The sequence below is a fragment of the Papilio machaon genome, chromosome 26 (genome assembly GCF_912999745.1).
Source record: "Papilio machaon chromosome 26, ilPapMach1.1, whole genome shotgun sequence".
Classification (NCBI taxonomy): domain Eukaryota; kingdom Metazoa; phylum Arthropoda; class Insecta; order Lepidoptera; family Papilionidae; genus Papilio; species Papilio machaon.
In genome coordinates, this window is record NC_060011.1 from 565115 (window position 1) to 591020 (window position 25906).

The following is a 25906-nucleotide window of genomic DNA, read 5'->3' on the forward strand; positions in this document are numbered from 1 at the left end:
ATTCTTTTTATATATTAATTTATAATTAAATGGTTTTATACAAATGTATGAGTTTTATTCAACCAGACTAATTAAATAAACATTTTCTTGCACAGTTTTGCTGAATATATTAAGAGAGTACTGTCTCATATGAATAAAATCTATTACCTTCTTTAGGGTTAGCAAGGGTTCCGAAAAAATCACAAAATATCACTATTGTGGGGGGGGTTGGGGTAGTTTTAAATAACGTCTATTTTGTCACTGATGAAGAAAATTTACTTAATAAATCTTACTAATATTATAAATGCGAATGTTTAGATCCATGTTTGTTTGAAGGTATCTCCGGAACGGTTCAACAGATCTTGATGAAATTTGTCACAGATGTAGAACATAATCTGAAAACACAGACTACTAATAAAGTTTTTTTTTAATTCCGTGAGGACGGAGTCGCGGGCTAAAAGCTAGTAAAAAATACACGTGATATTGGGAAAGGGTAGTCTAATTTGCTAAAAAACATCACGTGAATAAACGACATCTTAGTTCTGAAATACGTTACTGAACGTAACAAGAAACAATTCTAAGAGCGCATGAATTCGCCATTTTAATTTTTGACATTGTAACTGAAGAAATCAAAATTATGTGTATTTTTTTCTTAAATTGTGTAAATAAAACAAGAAATAATAGACAAATATTTTATTCTCTGTTAAACGGACAACTTACATACAATTTTACAATATTTACATTGTAATATGAACACAAAAATCATGGAAATTAACTGAAAACGTAACTGGACCTTGTTAATGAGAAAAAACTCTTTTATAAATTTCCTTTTCTATCTCAAATAAATTCCAAGCAAAGGAATATTGTAATTTAGGGCAACCCTAAGCGTTCACTATGGTACTGTTATAACTAAATTAAATGCGGCACAGAAGTTTGACATAAGAATATTTAAAAACAAATATTTATAAAACATCGTACAGTTAAGATGTTGAACAACATATTCCATGTCAAAAAAATATATTTAGGTATATTTTTTAATTAACAATGCTCGTATTAAATTTATTGTCAAACAACTGTCAGATATATTCACAAATAAATGCATTATGGCAGCAACTTTTATTACAATAATAATAAAAAAAATGACATAAATGTGTGCCATAATCAACAAGTGTAGACAAAATAAGAGATTCTTAACAGAGCTGCGAAAAAAACTTACTTAACAATTATCTAAACATTGGATTTCACTGACAAAATACAGTCAAACCTGGATAAGCGAGAGTCTAATTAATTAACATTAAATGTAGTGGGTAAGGTAACATTAAATGTAGTAAAATACATTTTGGAACGAAGTTCCTTATCGCGCGTTGTGAAAGGGGGCTAGACGGAAAAAATTCTTACGAAAAGTTGTCACGACACTTTTTGCTATATCACCATGGCAACGACGTGACAATATATAACGAAAATTCAAAGAAATAAAATGTACTTCTTGTGAAGACTTAAGTTTTTTATTCATAGAATAAACATTGGTTCCTTCACTAATTAATCGAAAGGAACTTCGTTTTTTATATAATTACATATAGCTAATAACAATAGCTACATAATTTACCAATTCAATCTTAAATTTATACCAAAATTCTACATAACAATGGATCCTATATATAAGGGCCAAAGTAACAAATTGATAATTTTAACTTTTTTATGTTAAAATCTAGCTCTTAGTTTACTTAACATGAACTAAACACAAATACACATTTACAGAATGTAAATGTGTATTTTATTGCTGAAGTAAAAAGGTCTATGCGGTTTATTTTCCTATATTTTTTTATATTAAGATGGCAAACGAGCAAACGGACATCTGGATTTGCCAAAATAGCGAAGCAACCGTTGCCCATAGACATCCGCAAATGCAGATGCGTTGCCTACCTTTAATCAACGGAGAACGGGACACACAGAAAGAGGATATTTCTCCTTCCTATGCGTCCCCTCTTCAGCCAAATCCACTTCCCCTTCCCATCCTTTCCTAATAAGTAGGGTAGGAAGGGAAAGAGGACTAAAATGGTTGAAACTTTAAGAGCATCTCCTGAAAAGTTGTCAATTTGTACATTGACCCTTATTCGTAGGAGCCAGAAAACATTCCTCATACATACAAAATTGTATGATAAATCTATTCTTTTAAAAGTATTTACAATAACTATTTTAGATTACATTAAAAAAATACTAAAACGGCACTTTCGTTACTAACAATAAAGTGTTTCATGGCACTAAAAAAAAACCATTAAGTTTAATAGAAATATTAAACTCTTAACTATATTTATGTATTGAATTACATTAAGTCATACATAATTAAAAAAAAAGATTCCTATTAAATTAAAAGATAGAATTTAATTGTTAATATTATATCTTTACTATTTCTTCAATATTATTTTGAATTCTATATTATTTTTCAACAACTTTTTAATTTGTTTTTCTCTTATGACACTTCTGATTGTGGATTTTAATCGCGGTGTCAATTGCATTGACACAATGACATCACTCACCTTTGAAAAAACAGTGACAAGTTTCACTGCGGTAAGTCAAAGAAAACTAAGACATTATTATATCTTGATGAAGTTAAATTTGTTCAAATATGGCTTTAAAAATGGCATTCACTTATTCTAGACATATATACGAGTAATTTGAAATATACTCTTAAGACAGTCGAACCTGGATAAACAAGAGTCCGAGGGACCAAGATTTTTTCTCACTTACAGTGGTTTCTCTCTAACATGTTTCTCGCTTACAGTGGTTTCTCTCTAACATGTTTCTCGCTTATAGAGGTTTCTCTCTAACATGTTTCTCGATTATAGAGGTTTCTCTCTAACATGTTTCTCGCTTATAGAGGTTTCTCTCTAACATGTTTCTCGCTTATAGAGGATTCTCTCTAACATGTTTCTCGCTTACAGTGGTTTCTCTCTAACATGTTCCTCGCTTATAGTGGTTTCTCTCTAACATGTTTCTCGCTTATAGTGGTTTCTCTCTAACATGTTTCTCGATTATAGAGATTTCTCTCTAACATGTTTCTCGATTATAGAGATTTCTCTCTAACATGTTTCTCACTTATAGAGGTTTCTCTCTAACATGTTTCTCGCTTATAGTGGTTTCTTTCTAACATGTTTCTCGCTTATAGTGGTTTCTCCTCGCTTATAGAGGTTTTTCTCTAACATGTTTCTCGCTCATAGAGGTTTCTCTCTAACATGTTTCTCGCTAATGGAGGTTGTGTGTCGGACAATGACTCTCATTTATAGAGGTTCTCGCTTATCCAGGTTCGACTGTATTTAAAATTAATAATATTATTAATAATGTAATAAGCAAATAATATTACAAATAACAGATTCTTAAAAGTTTGTTGTCTAATTGAGAGTCTACTTTCCATATGTCATTTTGACAACACTGAGGGAATTCATCCCAACAAAAGATCTCCGGAAGCCTTATTTTTTCGTCTTATTTTTGTTCTCCGGATTAATTTTCTATAGTTTATAAATCTACAAAACAAATATTTATATAATTATAGGTACAAATAATTTCTTTCGGACTAAAGTTTCCAGCAAAAATAAACATATATTTTTATCCCACAAATTCTCATTAAAAAAAACAGACATGTTCCAATGTAAAAAAAAAAATTATCACTTACAGATTACACAGGTTATTATTAATCTAGAAATTTCCAGTTAAAACTGAATTTAAACTGGTTCTATACAACTGTACATAACAATCAACTTACCTAAAAGATGTTTCCTATTTGTCTAATTAATAAACCTTTCAAATTATGGGACATCAATTTTAAATAGTAATTTAAAAATATTAGAAATTATAAAATTCTAGAATATCTTGAAATAAAAGACAATTGGTTAATCTAGCTTACCCAGATACCGCTGGAGACCAAGAGATGGACTGGCAGGAGAAGACAGGACAGACAACTGGTGGTCTCTTGTATCGGAAGCCAAGGTTCACTTTGGGTCACTACACCAGCGGAATGTGTCGGTTAAACAGGAAAAAGACATCCCATATAAGATACCAAAGGGACAAATGGGAAACACTAGAATATAATTTGTCACTAATCACTGTCACTTATCACAAACATTGTCACTACACTGACACTTCATTGTCTTCATTCAAATGTATTGAATTATCATTTACTGCTAACTTGAGTAATGTTTTCTTTATTCTGAGAGCTGGAAGTCTTACTGATGGATTTTGATGCCAACACTCACGCATTAGATTTGCCAATCCCACCATTGTCTGGGAAAAAAATATAATTAGAGATATTAATTTAAAAAAACCTACTAGTCTTCTAGTTATTTAAAAAAATGGGACCCATCTGCAAGCACTTCCTTTCTATTAAAATATTTTTTATCAAAATCGGACCACCAGGGGCGGAGTTTCGCGGTAACACACATAAAAAAAAACAGTCAAATTGATAACCTCCTTCTTTTTGAAGTCGGCTAAAAAAAAGATATATTATAAGGTAAAAGAGTTTGATAATATGAAAAAAACACACTTTAATAAAAGGCATACAGAAATACAACGAACCATAGATCATTGGAGTCATCATCATCAACAGCCTTTATCTGCCCACTGCTGGGCATAGACCTTCCGTAATGCCTTCCACAGTACACAGTATAATTTGAATGTTTTTTAATTTATTTATTTTAACCGACATCTATAGATTTGGTCCGTCCTCTTTTTTGTACATATTCCTTATGCTAAATGACAATAGTGATTTTTATATAAGACATTCCTCCTTATTTCTATTTTATTTATTTTTTTTCCTTATTTATATTTTTATTTATCTACTAAAACCTGTGGTCAAACCGACTTTCATACAATGAAGGAAAACATCGTGATGCTGCACATATCTGAGAAGAATTTCAATGATATATGTGAAGTCAATCCGCACAGGGCCAGCGTGGTTAACTATGTCCTAGTCATCTTCAATCGGAGCAGGGTAACAGAAAAAGGCTATTTTTCCTTTCTATGCGTCCCCTTTCCCACCATTTCCACTTACCCTTCCAAATCTATTCTTAAAAGAAAAGGATGAGAAGGGAATGTGAATTAAAAGGCTGTAAAACAAAGTCATCAGACGAAATCCGGAATTCCGCTGTCTTTTGTATGGTTGTGATATTGCACCAGACAAACTGACCAATTCATAAAATATATATTGTTACTAGCTGTCGCCCGCGACTCCGTCCGCGCACAGTTAAATAATGGGGGGGGGGGGTTATGAAAAATAGATGTTGTCCGATACTCAGACCTACTGAATATGCTCACAAAATTATCGGTCATCACATAAGAATCGGTCAAGCCGTTTCGGAGGAGTACGGGAACGAAAACTGTGACACGAGAATTTTATATATTAGATATTCTGTCAATAAATTTAAAGATATATGAAGTCAATCCGTTCATAACCATGATGGTTGTCTAACATTGAACTTTGAGGGGACAAATTTACTTACCGGATGCATCTCCTGAGGGGGTTCAGGTCTGGCACCGTCTACACAGACCACCTTCCTCATATCCTCAAAGCTTGGATCCTGTGGTGCCAGCTCATGGTACGGAGGCCGGTACTCCAGACCTGTAGCAGCTCTTGTCACCTCCCACAGCACCAGCGCCAGCGCGTACACATCACATTTACGGTACGCATCGAAACATTGTACATTCATACTGGAATAAAAGCATTGAAAATAGGTTAAAAAAAATTAATTATTAAGCCTTAAAAAACACTCCTGAAGATGAACTGGTCCAAAACTAGTCGGAACTGTCATTTGACAATCATATGTGAGTTAAACCGTCTATTGTGGTTTAAACACCTTCATAGATTTAAGTTAGTTTGAAACTAGAAATATGTAACACTAGTTGTCGCCCGTGACTTCGTCTGCTCGGAATTTAAAAAAAATACTTAATATGTAGTCTATAAGTTCTTCCAGAGACCGAATTTCATTAAGATCCTTTAAGAAGATTAAGCCTTTCTGGAGATACCTTCAAACAAACATCATTATCCATCCATCCATCTAAGTTTTTTTAATTTTTTCCGTCATAAGAACATTCTCCTGACAATAACAAACACAACAAAAAAAAGTGAAAAAGAGGAAAAGAGCAAACAGCTACCTGGATTCGCCGAAATAGCGAGGCGACCGTTGCCCATAGACATCTGCAAATGCAGATGTGTTGTCTACCTTTAATCAACGGAGAAGGGAACGCACAGAAAGAGGATATTTCTCCTTTATATGCGTCCCCTTTTCCGCCAAATCCACTTTCCCTTCCCATCCTTTCCTAATAAGAAAAGGGTGGGAAGGGAAAGAGGACTAAAATAAGTCCTCCGGTACCACACTCATCAGACTGTACGTGGAATTACTTCCACTTGACACCTGTCTTCTGTGTGGTTGTGGTATTTCACCAGACGAGGTCCAAATATAGTTGTTGCGGGATCTATCACCTCTGATCCAGCATCTCCGGGCTCATGTATCTCTTGGTGCCCTGTCTCGCACTGAGCTGGTGTTGCTGAACATGACGACGTGTCACAGCCAGACCGAAGTCAGCAATGCAGCATTCTCCGTTCACCTTCACCAGGATATTCTTACTCTTTATATCCCTATGTGCTATAGCCGGCTTACCCTGGAAATGTTATAATTTTGTAATCAAAAATATGTACCATCAACCTGTCCTTATCTGTATACTTCTCCATACATATCTAAGCCGTCTCTTTCACACAATCCATCCATACTTTATTTGATCTTCCTCTAACTTTATAGCCATTTTTATACAATAAAATGGTAGTGGTGGGTACTTGGGTACTTTATATGCAGAATTATAAAGGACTAGCTTTTAGCCGCGACTCCGTCCGCGCGGAATAAAAAAAATAGAAAACGGGGTAAAAATTATCCTATGTCCGTTTCCTGGTTCTAAGCTACCTGCCCACCAATTTTCAGTCAAATCGATTCAGCCGTTCTTGAATTATAAATGGTGTAACTAACACAACTTTCTTTTATATATATAGATTTATATAGAGGCACCGGACAACACTTCTTATCAAGAACATAGATAACAAAGAGAGAGAGAGAAAAAGAGCGGAGGAAATTGGCATAGATTAAATATAAAGACGCAACATTCATAGATTATATAATAATTATGTCCAATTATGTTGAAAATAAGTACTGATAATGTACACTCTATAGCAATAATAATTGAATATCTTTGTTCATCAGCTGTGTAAGTTCATTCAGGAGGTTTCATTGTCCATATTATCTTCCCATTCTTTTCTTATAAAGACGGACAGGAAGGGAAATCTTTTTTTTTGCGTTGTCCTTCCTCCGTTGATTAAAAATGTCTATATACAGCAGTCAGTCGTCATTTTGAACAATCAAAGTGATCAATTGCTCGTTTATCATGTCATAATATATATAAAATGTACACTAGTGCGTGTACGTCTGTACGTATTATGATTTTTGGCAAAGATGTACAGTTTAGTATTTACAAAATAATTAATTCACTTAAAAGAAGGTAGGACAGCGGTGTCTATGTTGCATTTGGAATAATATTGTGTTAGGAACGGAAATACTGTGAGAGTAATCTCTCAAAAGGTTTTATAAGAAAGCATCTGTTGCTTTGGCAGTCTTTTTCCATCCATCATCAGGAAACATCTGATATTTAGTTTATTTGCGAGGACTATTTAGATGTAGAGTTGAAGTCATAATTCCGTTTTTTAACCGACTTCAAAAAGAAGGAGGTTATCAAGTTAACTGTATTTTTCTTTTATGTGTTACCTCGAATCTCGTCCCCTGGTGGTCTAATTTTGATAAAAAATATTTCAATCGAAAGGAAATGCTTACAAATAAGTCCCATTTTTAAATTTTTTTTTTAAATAACTAGAAGACAAAAATTATATTTTTTATATATTTAATTATAGTATATTTCGTTTACCTGTGTTCCATGTATATCTGTATGGAGATGGAGTAAACCGTTGACTATTGAGAGACAGAGCAGCATCATCTGATGACGGCTGAGAGTGCTGCGGTTCAAATGTTCATACAAAGAACCCAACGGATGAAAATGCGTTATCAGCCATAACTGGAACATAAAAATAAACACTTTTTTAACATACTAGCTGACGCATGCGGCTCCGTCCGTAAGTATACTATGTGTTCTTCCAGCCAGGGTTTGATAAAGGGGTAGATATTGAACTTAAAGTATTTTTAATTCTCACTCTGTCTTCTATTGACCTAAGTCAGAATCTATATATATAAAAGAAAGTCGTGTTAGTTACACTATTTATAACTCAAGTTCGGTCGAACTGATTTAGCTGAAAATTGATGGGGAGGTAGCTTAGAACCAGGAAACGGACATAGGATAATTTTTACCCCGTTTTCTATTATTTTTTTCCGCGCGGACGGAGTCGCGGGTAAAAGCTAGTTAATAATAATAATTGATCTTAAAAGTAGGTAATTTAGCCATGGGGGGTCTGTGGTAATGGTTCATTTTGAAATGGGGGGTCACTAGTCCAAAATAATTTGGGGATCCCTGTTCTCGACTATATTCTACATCTATGTCAAATTTCATCAAGATCCGTTGAGCAAACATACAAAGGAGCAAGCGGCAACCTGAATTCGCCAAAATAGCGAAGTAACTCTTCGATAACAGAGAAGGAGACGTACAGATAAAAGATATATCCTATATCTTATGTGTTATCATTTCTTTCTAAGAAAAGAGTGTATTTTGAAAAAAAGTAAAATGAGTTCTCCGAACACACTCATCAGACTATATCTGTAATGACTTCCTACTTGAAATCTATCTTATTTTTGGTCTAAATTCAAAATAGTACGATGAGATCACAATTACCCTCCTACCGGTCACTGTGGTAGTGCATTATATCAACTGCCCTACCTGAGTGCAACTATTCCTGCTGGTCATATCACTGCCGATGTAAGCCAATATGTTCTCATGTCGGAGTAACACAGTACTGTACACTTCTGTCTCCCGACGCCATGATGCCTCATCTCTGGAGAAGAAGATCTTCACAGCCACACTGTCCGCACACCACGACCCTCGCCATACTTCACCGTAACGACCCTGAAATACATATAGAAAATAAATTCCGGTAGTCTAATTTTAGTTCTCTTTCCCTTCCTACTATTTTCTTTTATGGAAATGATGGGAAGTGGAATATTTGATCCTCCTAACGTAGGGATATCATGGTTAAGGGAAATATTCTTTTCTGAGTCCCCTCCCCTGTCGATTAGAGGTAGGCAACGATATTTCGGCGAATTCTGGTGGCCTCTCGCTCATTTGTCACTTTATGATATAAATAAAAATGTAGAAAAATTAGGGGTTTAGCACTTAGCAATCTGCAGGTCCTGGGTTTGAACCTCGCCATGTATTTTTTAATTTACATATGTACATTTATCCAATGTTCTTACGGTGAAGGAAAACATCGTGATGCTGCACATATCTGAGAAGAAATTCAATGATATGTGTGAAGTCAACTCGCAATGAGCCAGCGTTGACGTCCTAGTCCTAGTCACCATCACTTTATATTATAAAATGGGAAATGAGCAAGAGGCCACTCGAATTCGCTCAAATGGCGAAACTAAAGCTGTCTATACACATCTGCGACTACAGATACCTTCCTTTTATCATCAGAGACTCACAAAAAGACAATATTTCCCTTTCCTATTCGTCTCCTCTCACAAAAAATCCCACCATTTCTTTATAAAAGGGTGGGAAGGGAAAGGGACTAAAAATTTGATGTAATAATAATAAATAATAACTTTGATAAAACTTCACTTAGCTACATACCACCTAATATTTCACCAAATTCTATCCAGTGAAAACAATGCTTACATAACAAATAAACAAACACACAGACTGACAGACAAATAATTCTATATAAAATATGTAATAAGTAAAAAAAAAACAATTTTTATACAATTGAATTTAAAAAAAGTCTTGAATCATACCTTTCCGACACAATCAATTAGTGTGACCTGTTTGGCCAGGGTCCGCTGCACCATGAGTGGCAGACCAGAGCCAGAGCCGCTGGTCACTGAGCTCTCCAGGTACTCCCGCAGAGTGGAGTCTCCTGCAGCCACCGCTTTCAGACCACCACCGTTCTGTGACCCTTCTAGACCTGGAATAAAATTAAAAGGTAAAGTAAACTATATTTTCATTTGAAAATCCTTAATCGAGTATTTCAAATTCAATATTTAATCCCAAAAGTTATTTACTTGACGGTTCTACAATTACTATTGCTATAGGCTATATTAAGGTCTTTAAAAACCAATTTATAAGTATCATTTACCTTCATAGCATGTACTTGTGACAAGAGGTCCATACAAGTTGGTCGACAAGTAGCTGGAATCTGGGCCTAGTTTATGCAGAGCCGCTCGAGACACACGCAGTCTAAGATAAAAATAAACAATGCAGATAAGAGAGATGACACACAAGCACCGATGGAATGCCACATTACATCAATGACACCATTACCCTATATATGGTATACAATTTCCCCTTCCCTTTTTCCATGTTGAATGTGTATAGATATACTCTTCCATACATCTCTATCATCATTATCAGCTCACTATACTTGGAGACGTACGAACTGAAGTGCTTGGAGCCTATTCTAAGTTAGGGATGACTAGGGGGGTCAACCACACTGGCCCAGTGCAGGTTGACTTCACACATATCTTTGAATTTCTTCATAAATATCTTCATACATATGTAAATCGAAAAACACATTATTACATGGCGGAATTCGAACCTCAGCCGTCAAGTGCTTAACCCCCGAGTCACAGTCACTCTCTGTACACCTTGTATGAGTCATATAAATTCAACAACTTACACACAATCAATACATATTTCAGACTTCCATTAACTTCAATCCACATACATTCACATTAAGAAAGAAAAAAAGAAGGAAAAACATTTATATCCACACATAAAACGCATACAAGATACACTTCAGTAAAGCGTCACATTAGAAATACAGCAGTAATTAGGGTCCTTCAAGAAGCGAGCTAATCACCATATCAAAGGCCAGCAACGCATCTGCAATTTCTCTGGTATTGCAAGTGTCAATTGGTGTTTAACTCCTTCTTTTATAAAAAAAAAAATTAAATTCCTAATTATAATTTAAAAACACTCACCTATGACTTCTCCGCAGCAAAAATATTCCAATACCACCAATGGCACTAACAAAGAGCACAGATAATGTCACACTGAGCCACAACTTCCATGCATTTGAGGGTACTGGTTCAATAGAGGTGTCCACCGCAGGAGGAAGGTCGGGGAAGCTTCCAGAATTACACATGTCATCCTGACAGCACTTGATGTTCAACTGGCCAGCATGACGCTTCCTCAGCCTGGAAATGGTAGAAATAGTTGAATATCAAATGTTTAGATGGATGGATGTTTGTTTGAAGGTATCTCCGGAACGGCTCAATGGATCTTGATGAAATTTGACACAGATGTAGATCAAGTGTGGAAGAACACAGGTCACTTATTTTTTTTTTAAATGTTAGATAATATAATTTGATGATGCATAAAACAAATTTTTTTAGTAGACATGTCTCGATAAATTGTAGCTGAGAACACAGATAAAATCTTTTGGGAATAAAGGAAAAGGGTAAATGATGTAAGAATAAATGACTGCTTCAAATATAAATAATTTACATCAAAAATTATTTCTTATAAAGCAGAACAAACAAGCAGGTTATCTGGTTAAATTGTTTAAACTTTTATGACACATAATAAATTAATTAAGAACGGCTTAACTCACGTTTGATCGTCCGGTGATGGCACCAACTAGTTTCAGACCCATCGGAGGTCCATCTTCAGGGTGAGTGTTTATTTTGAGAACTTTGCGGTCGCGCCCTTAAGATGGACCCCCGACGGATCCGAAACTAGTAGGTTACCGGGTGTTAATTGACCACTACGAAACTAAACATAGATATCTACAACATAATAGGTAAATGTTACATAGATTTATTGCACGGAGGGAAGAATAGACTGAAAAAAGATTCCTGTCTTACCCTAAAGGAGGCTGACTAGTCCGACAAGTAAACTGCGCCTGGTCTACACTCGTGAAACATCCTCGGGAATACCGGAGAGTGCCATCGGATGCTCTCACAGAGGACTTGTAACAGTACAGAGCATCCCTGCAGACTCCCATCACAGTCTCTTCTGGACCACAATCGGGTGGCTCACATTGATGGCATTTATACCTGAAAATTTATTTATAACAAATAAGCTATCACAGCAAGAAGGGTAGATAAAGATAATAGTCTACAATTTAACACACAAAAGAATATCCAGGCTCAAGAAAACACACCAGGGGAATGGAAAGAGCACCCGTTTTCTAAAGCCAAGGATACATCAGCACAAGTTGCCTTAAAGAAGCTTCTGGATGGATACCATTCTCTTTGCCACTTACATAAGAGTAATGGAATTTTCTATTTAAATAAATTGTATGTAATACTAATCGTACCTTTTTTGAAACTTCCTTCTCCTAGGCAATGCAAAAACAAGTAAATAAATTTTAACTTTAATCTTTTAAAGAAGTGAAGAAGACACTGGCAATAAAAAAAATTAAAAAAAAGATAATCTGCAAATAACACTCAAGTCTTTCTATCATACCAAACCCCGAAAAATTAAGAACAATACAAAACTCTATATTGCACTTGTATTCCAATATTGCTATCCCATTCAATTACATTGAAAAATAAAGAGACATAAGAACAGTGTTTATGTACTTGTGCTATGACAGTTGAAATTCATGGTCAAGATTTTTTTTAATTATTTTTTATATCAAAAGGTGGCAAACAAGTAAACGGCCTTTATAACATACCTTGGATATAACTGAACCACCATTTTATCAATGGATGAAGGTTCATCTCTGAGATGATTGTCTGTCTGAGTGCTTGGAGAGCCATCTGTGTCTGTGTTGTCCAAGCCGGGGAGACCAGCTGTAAAAATATATAATACTTAACAATTTTAATGAATTTAGTCCACAAAATATGAATTTATGGAGCAAATACAGTATTTGATTTCATAAATAATATCAAATAAGTTTTAAGCTTAATTTTTCATGGTAGTTTAGGAGGATTTTCCAATTTGCGGACATATAAATTAAAATCAACAAGATACATTTACGTCGAAATTTTTGCGCGAATTCTTAGATATATTGGTTTCTTATAAACCTCTAAAATTATATAACAATCAATTACTATAATATTAAAGTATTTTTTGTCAGAAGACCTTGAAAACTATGAAAAATACTCCATAATGCAGCACATTTACAAAGATACAATAAGTGATTCTTTCGAGGTCAGTAATGTTTTGATCTGTAATTTGGAACAGATTTCACACATAAACAACATTCTAGTATATATTTCTATCTGTTCGTAATCTGTTCAATAAATTTTACAACTTTATGAAGCGTCAGAAAAACTTAGGCATAATAATAAGACGTTGCAAAGTAAAACAATAATAAATACGGGGTATGAAGCCATGTAAAGATGCCATATTCCATATCCAATTTTACAATATACTTTGGGGCTTTAAATTTGGACACAACGTATATTATACTGTTATTAAGCTTTTTATATGAAAATCTCTGTTTTTACTCACCATAACAACAATTTATTAATAAAAATGTGAACAAATATCCCACTATGACAGCGTCCGCCATTCTTCATTCATCATAACAATTTAACTACAGATAATCTATTGGCTTCCAAATATCCACAGATGTGGATTGACCCAGTTTAGATCGAGATTAACAGTCAGATTTACAAAAAATGTTTTTTCTTAAATAAGTTTCTTTTGATTTCTTTTTAGTATTTTAAATATTGAAAACATCGTATAAAGTGTGAATACTAAAAATCAAATTACCCGAAACAAAATTAAATATGCTTTATTCCTGTCTCGTGATTGTGGTGTATCCGAACACGGATTTTAAAAATGTCGGTTTGAAAAGTTCGGTTTGTGTTTTGTTTAAAATTAGGATTAGATTGTTTCTTTTATCTAGAAAAGGAAAAAAGTGTACGATACGTTAATATTATCTTAATAAAAGTAAGGTGTTATTGTAAAAGTTTCAAAGGTTTTAAGTTTATTGTTATTAATTGTAAATAAAATGCCAAGAACAAAACGGCCGGTTAAAAAAGTAGACAAAGTCACTGATAGTGATGAAAAATTGAAGAAATTAAATAAACTAGGTAATAAAAAGATACTAGATGTTGCAATTCATTGTTTTACATGTTTATCAATTCATATTATAAAATATTAAATATGTTATTCAAAAATTATTGAATATAAAAATTTGCAGTTGCTGAGCAAAAAAATAAGATCGATTCCCATGCAAACATGGAACAGAGGAACGTGGAAGTTGCTTTCAAGATACTTCTCGATTCAATAAAAGCCTCGTACTTAGAGAAAACTTTGGGACAGCTGGTAAATCACTAATTATTATTTGTATAATGCCTTCATATATTTTTTTAAACTATAACATTTGATTTTAATAATATTGTTACATTATTGGCGAACTAATTTCCTCACTCAGTTACTCAGCAAGGGACTCTTAGTGGAGATTAAGTGTATCATATAGATAAATCAACTTAAGTTTTGTTTTTTTAATTCCGCTCGGATGGATTTAACAGTGTTAGACGCCAGCAACAACAACATCAGTTGCACGAATTGGTCAGCTCGCTCAGTGAAATACCACGACCACACAGAAGACAGGTGTGAAGTGGAAGCAATTCTGCGTTCTGTCTGATGAGTGTGGTGCCGGAGGCCTAATTTTAGTCATCTTTCCCTTCCCACCCTTTTCTTGTAAGGAAAGTGGTGGATATGATGGAGGAGGAGATGCATAGGAAGGTTATTCTCTTTTTGTGGGTCTCCTCCTTCGTCGATTGAGGGTAGGCAAGGCATCTGCAATTGCGAATCTATGGGCAGCTGTCTATTTTGGCGAATTCATATGGCCACTTGCTCATTTGCCACCTTGTAATATAAAAAAAACGGAGTTGCAGAAGACAGTCTATAATAAACTTAGATAATTAATGTTTTTTTGCATGTCTGCAGTGTGAACCCTTGATTTGTGATTTATTTGTCATTTATAGAAAACTGAGCTGTTTCTTAGAGAGGTGACAAACCAAAGGGCCACTCGGAATTCAAAAAGACCGGACTCACATGATGATGGTATGTACTAGTATATAGGCTTTGTATATAGTCTTGGATTTTATATTAATCTACTTTATATTATATATATACATTAGTTGTTTAGTAGAATGCATAGTAATATAGTAAACTGAACTATTCTTTATTTTTTATAGTTTTATGTTGTAAAGATATAGTTTATATATTTAAATTTTTTAAATTAATGAGACTTCATAAAAATATATATAACTAGCTTTTACCCGCAACTCCGTCTGCGCGGAATAAAAAAAAATGCATACAAGATAAAAAAGTTCATATGTCCGTCTCTTAGTTCTAAGCTACCTCCCCATCAATTTTCAGCTAAATCAGTTCGACCGATCTTGAGTTATAAATAGTGTAACTAACACTACTTTCTTTTATATATCGACGCTGGAAAGCATAAACGCTGTAACCCTTGAAATCGCGAATATGTTTTTCACACGTTAATAATTTCAACCATTATAAAACGATAATGATTTTATTATAGGTTAGCACAAACTACACAACATTGCTAAATACCGCATGCTTGTAGGCGTATCAGCTCACGAGTTATAATTTTTTTGCTCTCCTGTAAAGTTCATACTTTCGGAGTTACAGCGTTTACGCTTTCCAGCGTCGATATATAGATGATGATTTTTGTCTCAGAAATGCACGGTTAATAAATATGCTGAGAAAGAAAAAATGCTGTAATTTAGTTTAACTATGCTAGCTTTTAACAAATTAAATAAATCTTATTTGAGTATAAAATTAACTAATTTTCAATTAATTTGTATCAAAAAGTATGTTTATTAAAAACCAACAAATATACTTTATTTAGTTGAGGAACTTGTTTATCATTAATTTATCATTTAATGATGATCACCATCACAATGATGATGATCAAACATCACGATATTCACGACTAACATCATATCACAATTTCCAACTAACTGGGCTTTTTGGGGCAGGCTACCTCACTGAAAACTCTGCCCATGATTCTGGAGAAAGGAGAAACAAGAAGCCATTAGGTAAGTTTGCTTTCTATGCTTTAAATTTCTATCTACTTGTGGGTTTTCATTTCTGAAACATGTACAAAAACATTTGCTATCTCTATTTGAAAATATAACATGTTTTTATTTATCATTTGGCTGTGAAAACCTTAATCATTTATTCTCTACATGTCCATTATCATTGATATAGTTTGTATTTCTTTATGTCTGTTCTCATCGTATATCCAAAGTATCAATAGTATTTTTAGTATTATTTTTAAACTAGCCATCGCCCGCGAATCTGTCCACGCGGAATTGAAAATGTATGCGCGTGACGTCTCTATAGGGTAAAGCAAAAAGGCAACGGAGACAGCGTACCGGAGAGGCGAAATTGTCTATCATTCTATCAGTCTATCAGTATCATGTCGACGGGATCTACCTACCTAGGAAAAGGGCTACTCTGTAGTTAGATAGCCTCAGGGACTCGTACCTGTGCGGACATAAGGTCCCGCGGTCGACTCCACATTAGGGAAAGTGATTGTTTAGTAAGGTTTGGTTATCCTACAAGAGATATCCAAGTAAAATAAAAGGTCTTATTATTGTGAAACCTGCATCTTCAGGTCCCGGGTATTAAGAAGATAATATACAGTCCACAAACTCCACTCAAAGTCCACTCTGATAGTGTGTCTACGGTGACACACGTGGTACACGTATACGCACATCAAGGTTAGGCTGAGTTTTGCTCACAACCGGCGCTCACTCCCTGAGGTACATACATCCAGGCTGGAGACACTAAGTGACTTGCAATTGAGCGCCCGCGTATAGCGGTAGTCGAGCCTGCTTCAGAAACATTAGGACATATTCGTTCAATGTATCTTTCTGTTTCATGCAGAAAGATAAAAATGTTTTTTTATATATAACTAGCTTTTACCCGCGACTCCGTCCGCGCGGAATAAAAAAAAATGCACACAAGATAAAAAAAGTTCCTATGTCCGTCTCCTAGTTCTAAGCTACCTCCCCATCAATTTTCAGCTAAATCAGTTAGACCGATCTTGAGTTATAAATAGTGTAACTAACACGACTTTCTTTTATATATATAGATTCGGAATTAATAATCTGATGTTTTTTTTTTTACCCTCACCGTTCTGTTTTTTAATCCCCATCCCTTCTTTTACACGTGATATCTTAGAACTAATAAGTTTACCTATTTTTATAAGTGTATATTTAAATATTTTTTTTTTAATCGTCAGGTCCACCAAGTACATTAGGTCGTAAGACTACCCGACGCTCACGGTCTGCGGACGCTAGCCGCATGCTCTCGGTCAGCAAGACTCAGAATCGTTCCAGGTCCGTGTACAGGACGCCTATGTATAACAAGAATCCTATGAACTATCCCGCTATTACACCCAAGGTGAGCGAATACATATACAGTGTAAGCTCTTTATAACGTTATCCTTTATAACAATAAACTCCCTGTAACGTTGAAGTGAGCCCAACTTGGTTGGTTTGCATTAAAACACTCATATTGAAACACTCTTTATAGCGACACGCCATTCTCTGTTACGAAGAAATGTGTTCATATTTGTAGACAGTAAATATTTATTATCGGTATTATTGTTTATGTTATGTTATCTTGTTAATTTGGTTGTTTTTTATGTCCACTCCATATAACGACAACTCTCTATAACGACAAAAAATGTGCAGTCCCTTGAGTTTCGTTATAAAGAGTTTACACTGTATAACGAAAAGAGTTACATGTCTTAATGTGGGTAAAGAGAAGTATCTTTTACCATTTTATGAATTAAGTTTTTGGTTTCGGAGACCAAGATTTCATTTATAATATACTAGCTGTCGTCCGCGACTCCGTCCGGGATTTAAAAACTTTATAATAAGCATATGTGTTCTTCCAGACTATGTTCTACATCTGTGCCAAATTTCATCTAGATCTATTGAGCCGTTTTAGAGATACCTTCAAACATCCATCCATCCAAACATTCGCATTTATAATATTAGTAAGATTTATAAACCAAATAGTAGACATGAGTGTGACATATCAAAAGATTTTCTTTTAAATCACACACTTGACTTTTCAAATGATAACTTCATATAGGAGGGGTCCCAATTAGAGTAATAAAGGGGGTGGATGGGCTTGAAACTAGTTGATACACGTTTTTATTTTTATTTATAACTTTATTTTTGGTTTTCTGTGGTTTTTTGTAGGTAGCTCCGCATACATCGCTGACGGTGCTGCGACAACCACGTCAGGGTGAGATGGTGGTCTCCATGTCAGGTTCCCCGGTGCTGGTGCCCTCAGTATACTCGTAAGTATCTCACATTTCTGATAACGAGTGCCAGATACTTGGTTTTCTAGGTGGACCTCATGAGGTCACGGAAGACCCCAGGGAGATATATTAGGGGGAAATAAATTTACATTATAGTATATAGCGGCAAGGGTTCACTGGATTCAGTAGTTTTGAAATTAGTCTTTATCTTAGTCTCTATTTTGTATTACAAGGTGGCAAACGAGCAATCACATGTATTCGCTGAAATGGCGAAGCGATCACTGCCCATAGACATTCGCAAAATACCCTCAATCAACGAAGGAGGAGACGCACAAAAAGAATATTAAACCTTCTTAAGCATCTCCTACTCCATTAAATTCACCTCCCCTTCCCATCCTTTCCTAATAAGAAAAGGGTGGGAAGGGAAAGAGGATTAAAATTAGTCCTCCGGCACCACACTCATCAGATTGTACGTGGAATTACTTCCACTTGATGCCTGTCTTCTGTGTGGTTGTGGTATTTCACTGAGCGAGGCTAATTCGTGCACCCAACAAATATTATTGTTCATCTGCCACTGTTAAAATGTATATTATACTAGCTGTCGCCCGCGACACCGTCCGCGCGCATTTAAAAAAAATGAAAAATAGATGTTGGCCGATTCTCAGACCTATTGAATATGCTCACAAAATTTCATGAGAATCGGTCAAGCCGTTTCGGAGGAGTACGGGAACGAAAACTGTGACACGAGAATTTTATATATATTATATTTTCAGTATGCAAAAAGATGAGAAAGCGAGCTGTAACATAATGCTTAATGATGGTACAATGCTCTCGCTGCAGCCTCGTCAGCTGCGTCAGTCTCAGGCCTTCATACCATTCTCTTTAATGGACTCTCAAGTCCTCAGCCAGCTAAAGACCCTCAAGGATAACCTGGTGAAGATGGTGGAACTCGGAGAGAAGACCATTGATAAGTGATCGATCACTATTGCTTGTTTGACCATAGTGATTTAGATTTTTTTTTTATTTTTTATAACAAGGTGGCAAACATGCAAGTGATCACATGAATTCGCCGAAATGGCGAAGCGACCGCTGCCCATAGACATTTGCAATAGCAGATGCGTTGCCTACCTTCAATCGATGAAGGAGGAGACGCACAAAAAGAGAATATTTAACCTTCCTATATATCTCCTCCTCCATTAAATAATTTTAATTTATTAAGACTTTAATGTGAAATAAATAATTAAAATAAGTTGTCTATGGACTATTCTAGATTGTAATCTATGTCTGTTTCAAATTTCATCCAGATTCATTTATGAGTTCTGGAGTTATGTTGTGACAAAAATCCATACAAATTCTTATTTATATGGGAAAATATTATAAGCAATGTATGGACTTAATATGAATATTACTTGTCTGTCTGTCTGTCTGTTTAGTTTTTATTATTGTGTGTGTTTATATCAATTATTATTGTTATGGCTGACTTTATTTAGGATAAATTGACTTGTAATGTAATGAATAAATTATGTAAATAAATGATACAAATTTTAATTTTGTTTTTTATTTATTTTATGGTTTACCAAATCAATAATTAAAAAAAAACTAGGATGTATTCATAAACAATTTTTTCATTATTTCTGTCAGTCTTTGATCAGTACTCTAATATCCATGTTTGCAGAGAGTTTGTTCAACTTCTTTGACATATTTCTCAGCCACCTTTTGTTGTCTCATTGCAGCCACCTGACAAATTAATATTTAATATTTGCTTTTAAAATCTAAGACAATAATTTAACAATGATATGGTACAGATATTAAAATTGAATTTTTGGATAAAATGTACACAGTTTTTTGCATATATAAGAAAGAAATCTCGACATAAGTAACAGTTAATATCGACACCCCCACACAATAACCCCGTAATAGGAAAAATCAAATTTTTCAGAAGCAAAAAACCGTATTTCTTTAATAACTTCATCGAAAATTATCGTACAAGAATTTTTTAGATACAAAAACAAAGCTAATTTTTGTAGCTTCATTGTATTTAATTTTCATTCATGTATTCCGGATGTATTCTGTGCTATGAAGGAAAAATGATAATACTGGAAATAAAAAAAAAGTTTCAATAATGACTTTGTCTCTGTAATTAACATTAAGTAAAATGTAAAAAAAAAATCACAACTTATAATAGGACCTTTAGATGCCGAATTCGACGGAAAAGCAAGAACCCGGTAAGAGTCCATTACAGGATTATTCGATGGGGGCGTCGATATATACTTCTTTGAAGCTTTGCTTTTGTATCGCGTCAATATATACATAAATACAGTACATAAAATTTAATTACTATAAAATAATTTCGTCAAACTGCAAGAACAGTTTATTGACGAAAAACTGCACCCTAAATTCTTACAATATGCTAAACATTTACATATGAGTCACTAAAGTTTAATATAAATTGAATTGATTTGACTTATTCCAATTCGGGAACTATATCTTCGATTTTTTGAATTCCTAATTCCGTTACGCTGACAGCTGTCAAAATGGTTGGTAGAAAGTGGTAGATAAAATTGAAAATGGCAACAATTACCTTCTGCTTGATAATTTTACGTTCGTACTTCTCCTGTTGTTCTTGCTCCATGCGCAGCGCGACTCCCTCGTTACGGATCTTCTCTCTCAACTCAGCTCTATGGAAGGAGAATACATTTTCAATTTAAACTTTATTAAGCGCTGAAGCTAACAAATTAGTAATTTAAGAAATATATCGACAACGTCCGCATTTTATTCGTTAAAACTTTACCTTGCACGTTCTTTATCATTAATTTGTTTCATGATTTCCTGACGATGTCGCTCTATACGCGCCTTGCGTTGCTCCTCCAACTAAAACAGCGGAATTATTAAAATTAACTGTTTATTTTTTAATGATCTACCTTCTATGAAATAATGCATCAATAGAGACCTTTATAATATCAATAAAAAGGTCTCTTACCATTTTCTCTTTGCGTAAGAACTCTTCATTTTGTCTGGCCGCGTTGTTGAAGCTCTGCTCGTCTTTAGCGATTTCACGTGCAATCAAACGATGGATGTCGTGAATCTAGAAATCGATTTACATAGAGAAAAACGAAATCATATCGTTTTTTGAACATAGATTTACAGATATATCTGTAACGTCTCTGTAAAATTATAATTATAATTCTAACTTTTCAGAGAAGTTAATGGTAATTGCAAGAGCTTTTATAAAGTTAACGTAACTATGCAGAAGGATAGATTTGTAGCCATTCTCAATTACGTTGTGGGTGAGAATTCAACCAGTAAGAGTACAAAACTATCAGCCATCATAACAGTTTATTTCACGATGTTGGTACTGACCTGCTGAACCCTGGCCTCGTGTAAATGCTTCATGTCCCGGTTCCTCTTGATGGCGGCGTCGCGCTCCTTGCGCCGGTACTCCCGCTCCACGTCCTCCTGGATCTTCAGGTTTCTGATCCTTTCCAGTTCCTCCTTGAGCTCTTGTTCCGCCTGTGAACAAAGTCGACTTTAAAATATACTAATACAAATAGATATACTACACAAAACAAAATAAGGGCAACTACTTTATTTATATTTTGCACTTTAGTAAACTGAAAGTAACTGATTAGTGGCATTATATTGATAATACGAACTCTTTGGTGTTTGATCTCTTTTATGTTCGTGTTCCTAATTTGAAAAGTATTGGCCATCATTTGAAGAAAAAAACATTGGATATTCTTATGTTTTTCTTCGATTGTCTTCTTAACTTGTTTCGGTTATTTTAGAAAAAAAGTTTTACTTTTTCAATTTTAATTGAGTCATTTATCATCTCGCGTTAATCATGCCACCAGTACGAAGGCACATGGATACAATTACGGCAACAAGAGCCATAACTACATATGATTCAAGAAAGACGTTCTCAGCGTTACATTGAATTTCTTCTCAGATATGTGCAGCATCGCGATGTTTTCTTTCACAGTAAGAACATCGGATAAATGTATATATGTAAATCGAAAATCGAAAAACATATTGGTACATGGCGGGATTCGAACACAGGACCTGTAGATTGTAAGTCAAGTGCTTAACCCCTGAGCCACCGACGCTTTGAATGCTTTAATAGTGTGATTATATTATTTTGAAATGTGAAATTAAATGAAAACAGTCATGTTTACCTTTTGTGCCTTAGCGATATGGTCAATCCCTTTCTGCTTAGCGGCTTTAATTGCCTCTGCCTCAGCGCGCGCACGAGACTCCCTCTCCTGTCGACTCTTCAGGAAGTTTGCGATACGCAGGTTGAGAATACGCTCTTCTTCATTCTGAAGTTGCTTGAAGTATAGCAATTCCGCGTTACCTATAGTTCAAGTTATAAATGTACTGTTGGAACTATGTTTGGTAAGGTCGTAACTTAAAATTTTTACTGTCAATAAACTGTAATTGAAGTAAACTTACTGTATAAGGACATTTAAGAGAGATCTTACCCTGATCGAGTATCTCCTTGAGCTTGGCCTGGCGCATCTGTTTCTCCTTGAGCTTCTGCGCCTCATCAATTCTCATCGCAATGTTAGCCTGGTTCACTCTAATACTCTCTTCTTCTATGCGTTCCGCTTCCATTATCTAAAAAGTTAGGATTTAACAGAACCAGAAACAAGGATAAGCGATTTTAAGCTTTAGGAAGATTCTTTAGACTTGATTTATTTATTTATGTATTGTAGCCTAAATGTCTTGACCAATTTTGAATGTCGAAGCGTCGTTTACATATACATATATTATGGTTAATTTGTGTCCCCAATACCTTAGCAGTATCGTGAGCTTGTATCTGCTCCTTGAGTGCAGCGAGGTTCTGCAGACGCAGCTGGTGGCGGCGCTCCTCGTCCTGCTCCGCGCGCCGCACCGCCGCCTGACGGTTCTCCTCCATTATCGCGTCCAGTCTGACAATATTGTTAAAGTGAATAACCGTATTACATCGCAGCACCTGTATCACATCACTCTCATTTTTTTCATAAAAAGAGATAACAAATAGCGGTGTCGTGGGAAATTCAAGTTAACAGTCATGACGTCTTTAAAAGAAAAAGATGAAAATGTTTTAGCGCCGAGTCTGTAATTTACAGTACCATTGGTTAACTGGTCTCTTAAGTAACCTTTTGAAAATGTACTCGTCTACTTAAGCTAGATTGTTTACCTTCTCTCCTCTTCTGTAAGCTCCTTCTTAATGAGATCCTTCTCAGAGATCTGCGCGTCGCGGATGGCGTGGCATTTAGAGGCTAAGATGATGCGGTTACAGAGACGTGGTCCCGGCATGTTATCCGCTTTCAGAACTACAAACCATTAAAGTAAAGGAGACAGATTACGGATCTCCGATTGGAAGGCCTGGAGAGGCCTTACCTCACTTCTTTTACATTCTTATATCGCTACAACAACGCTTACACGCTCACTAATATTCCTTATATATTGTTTATCTAGAATAACACTATTGTGATCCATTTTTCAAGGGACATATCCTAATTGCGAGCCAGGTAATTAAAAAAATGCCTATTTCTTGATAGAAAAAAAACTCACTCTCTGCTCTGGATAAAGTATGAGCGGTCTGATCAGGTCCCTCGAGTTCTTGATCCGCAGCGCCTGCGGCCACTTGCGCGCCCGGCTGCGGCAGCAACTTCTCCTTCAGCAGTTGCTTGCGTTCTTCCGACTCTTTTGCCGCTTTCTGTATAGCTGCTTCCTGTTCGTGCATCGCTTTCAGTTGTTCCTCTTGACTTACTATCTGTTGCAAGACAATTTAATTAATTTATTATTGTAACGTAATGCTGGAAGACTATGTTCTTCTATTGAGGATTATAGTGTTATACTTTGAAATAACTTGTTCGGAAATTGCAAATAAGAACAAATGAGAGCAAAAATAACTTCGATTGCTATAATTTATTTTAGTTAGGGAAAGAGTTATAAAATCATTATGAAAAACAATAGGATAATTTTATATCCATATAGCGAAAAATATGAAATGGTTAAACTTTAAACCCATAAAAGAGATTTTTGACATTATTACTACATCCTATTTAACTTTATGGTACATTACGATAAGATATGTCTGGTATTGCATCATATTCACTCATTTCATTAACAGAAATAAAGAGACATCTACCTTGGCTTGTTTCTTCAGCCTCTCAAATTCTGATTTGTGCATGACGGCGGGATAGAAGTTGGGTTCAGTTTTGGGAACTATCAAGTCCCTCCAACTTTCACCCTGCGGCACCCTCGTGTACTCTCTCTTGGGTATCTCGCATTTGTGTATCGGTCTTTTGGTGATTGGAAATTTTAGGCGGCATTCTGAAGGTCTAAAAAAATATCAAATTTAATTATTACTAACTTATAGTATCAACTGTAATCTAAACAATGTAGAAAGGTATAAGATAAATGGTGTATTAAGTTAAAACGTTAAAATTACGTTTTTGTTCTATCTGTCTACCCCAATTTCATGTTCTTCCTCATGCATGGGTTTCAATCATGTCATTCTATTAAAAGAGTATTTATTAATATTTCGATAATAAAACTTATGGAAATGTTATTAATAAAACGAACTGCGATATACTGCAAGCAAAAGGGTTTATATAAATACAGTCAAAATCTGTTATAACGACATCGAAGGGACTACTCATATTGAGTCGTAAAAACCGATAGTTGTAACAACCGGTGACAGGTATTAATAGGAAAGATATGTATATAACATTCAGCCAGGACCTTTGATTTTGGTCAATTTAACCGGTATGTTGTTCTAAACGATGTCGCCATAAACGGTTTTGACTGTATATATTTTTTAGATCAAAAGCTTACCTATGAAGTTGATAGCAACCTGGATCACTCCCTTTTCGTATTTTGTGGTAGGGAATTCCCTCGTGAAGATTTTTCAACACCTTTGGCATTCTTATTTTTTTATATCATAAAAAGCGATATCTATAAATTATAAAATTATGTCAATCGATGTTTAAATATCACCTAGCAACCATGAATTTATTTATTGCAAAGAGTACAATCATTTATATACAGAAAAAGAAAGCCCTCTCAACGATTTTTTTGTCACCCTAAAAGAACTAACGGCATCTCTCGATATACCCCATATACTAATTTTATATGTATATGTGTGTGTGTGTATAAGCGTTGGTAAGATCCGAATATGTTTGAACTTTACCGTACAAGGAACCATAATATGTGGATTTCGCAAAAATGTACTTTTAGGGAGAAAATCAACACTGCCGGTGTATCGACGCGACACTAGACCTACAAAAATATTAGCTTACGTCCCCTCACTACAGCTATCTGACTAATATTTATGTAGGTACTATAAAAATGATTAGAAATTTAAAAAATCTAAAATATGGATTTCGGTGCATTTTGACGATTCTAGTGAAATAGTGGATTTTGCATAGGTTTTATTTAAAAAAATTAAATTTTGAACTGGTCACCCCG

General features: G+C 34.9%; 3 protein-coding genes across 6 annotated transcripts; 1 reads left to right on the forward strand and 2 right to left on the reverse strand.

Moving 5' to 3' along the window:
- Window positions 1-3822: 3822 nt before the first annotated feature.
- On the reverse strand, window positions 3823-13710 carry LOC106716426 (activin receptor type-1). Its single transcript, XM_014509944.2, has 11 exons — window positions 13636-13710; window positions 12854-12971; window positions 12039-12230; window positions 11154-11369; window positions 10310-10410; window positions 9969-10138; window positions 8896-9081; window positions 7936-8082; window positions 6452-6630; window positions 5472-5679; window positions 3823-4257 (listed from the first exon to the last, which is right to left on the reverse strand). Exons 1-11 carry the CDS (start codon window positions 13694-13696, stop codon window positions 4105-4107), a joined length of 1731 nt encoding a protein of 576 aa, XP_014365430.1. The 5' UTR covers window positions 13697-13710; the 3' UTR covers window positions 3823-4104.
- A 272-nt stretch (window positions 13711-13982) lies between these two features.
- On the forward strand, window positions 13983-19513 carry LOC106716408. 4 transcript variants are annotated; one of them, XM_045684574.1, is made up of 7 exons: window positions 13983-14222; window positions 14333-14457; window positions 15123-15201; window positions 16146-16205; window positions 17414-17577; window positions 18387-18487; window positions 19222-19513. In XM_045684574.1, the coding sequence occupies exons 1-7, from the start codon at window positions 14141-14143 to the stop codon at window positions 19421-19423; spliced, it is 813 nt and encodes a 270-aa protein (XP_045540530.1). In that variant the 5' UTR covers window positions 13983-14140; the 3' UTR covers window positions 19424-19513. The 4 variants fall into 4 exon arrangements, with proteins under 4 accessions (XP_045540530.1, XP_045540531.1, XP_045540532.1 ...); XM_045684575.1 differs by having other exon boundaries at window positions 17417-17577; XM_045684576.1 differs by lacking the exon at window positions 16146-16205.
- Window positions 19514-20104: 591 nt separating this feature from the next.
- Window positions 20105-25388, reverse strand: LOC106716407 (cilia- and flagella-associated protein 45). The gene is made up of 12 exons (XM_045684585.1): window positions 25274-25388; window positions 24585-24777; window positions 24005-24206; window positions 23628-23763; window positions 23241-23376; window positions 22927-23062; window positions 22621-22799; window positions 21809-21958; window positions 21429-21533; window positions 21240-21319; window positions 21030-21126; window positions 20105-20185 (listed from the first exon to the last, which is right to left on the reverse strand). The coding sequence occupies exons 1-12, from the start codon at window positions 25360-25362 to the stop codon at window positions 20105-20107; spliced, it is 1584 nt and encodes a 527-aa protein (XP_045540541.1). The 5' UTR covers window positions 25363-25388.
- Between the last annotated feature and the right edge of the window lie 518 nt (window positions 25389-25906).

What these genes read in the sequence shown, in the direction of transcription:
- LOC106716407 (XM_045684585.1), bottom strand. Translation starts at nt 25,362, where the DNA reads ATGCCAAAGGTGTTGAAAAATCTTCACGAGGGAATTCCCTACCACAAA. An exon ending in GGCTGAAGAAACAAGCCAAG is followed by an intron (nt 24,207 to 24,584) that starts GTAGATGTCTCT and finishes GTCTTGCAACAG; the next exon opens with ATAGTAAGTCAAGAGGAACA. An exon ending in ACGAGGCCAGGGTTCAGCAG is followed by an intron (nt 21,534 to 21,808) that starts GTCAGTACCAAC and finishes ATCGATTTCTAG; the next exon opens with ATTCACGACATCCATCGTTT.
- LOC106716426 (XM_014509944.2), bottom strand. Translation starts at nt 13,696, where the DNA reads ATGGCGGACGCTGTCATAGTGGGATATTTGTTCACATTTTTATTAATA. An exon ending in CACAAGTACATGCTATGAAG is followed by an intron (nt 10,139 to 10,309) that starts GTAAATGATACT and finishes ATTTTATTCCAG; the next exon opens with GTCTAGAAGGGTCACAGAAC. An exon ending in CCCCTCAGGAGATGCATCCG is followed by an intron (nt 4,258 to 5,471) that starts GTAAGTAAATTT and finishes TTTTTTTCCCAG; the next exon opens with ACAATGGTGGGATTGGCAAA.
- LOC106716408 (XM_045684574.1), top strand. Translation starts at nt 14,141, where the DNA reads ATGCCAAGAACAAAACGGCCGGTTAAAAAAGTAGACAAAGTCACTGAT. An exon ending in GAGAAACAAGAAGCCATTAG is followed by an intron (nt 16,206 to 17,413) that starts GTAAGTTTGCTT and finishes TTTTTTAATCGT; the next exon opens with CAGGTCCACCAAGTACATTA. An exon ending in ATCCCGCTATTACACCCAAG is followed by an intron (nt 17,578 to 18,386) that starts GTGAGCGAATAC and finishes GGTTTTTTGTAG; the next exon opens with GTAGCTCCGCATACATCGCT.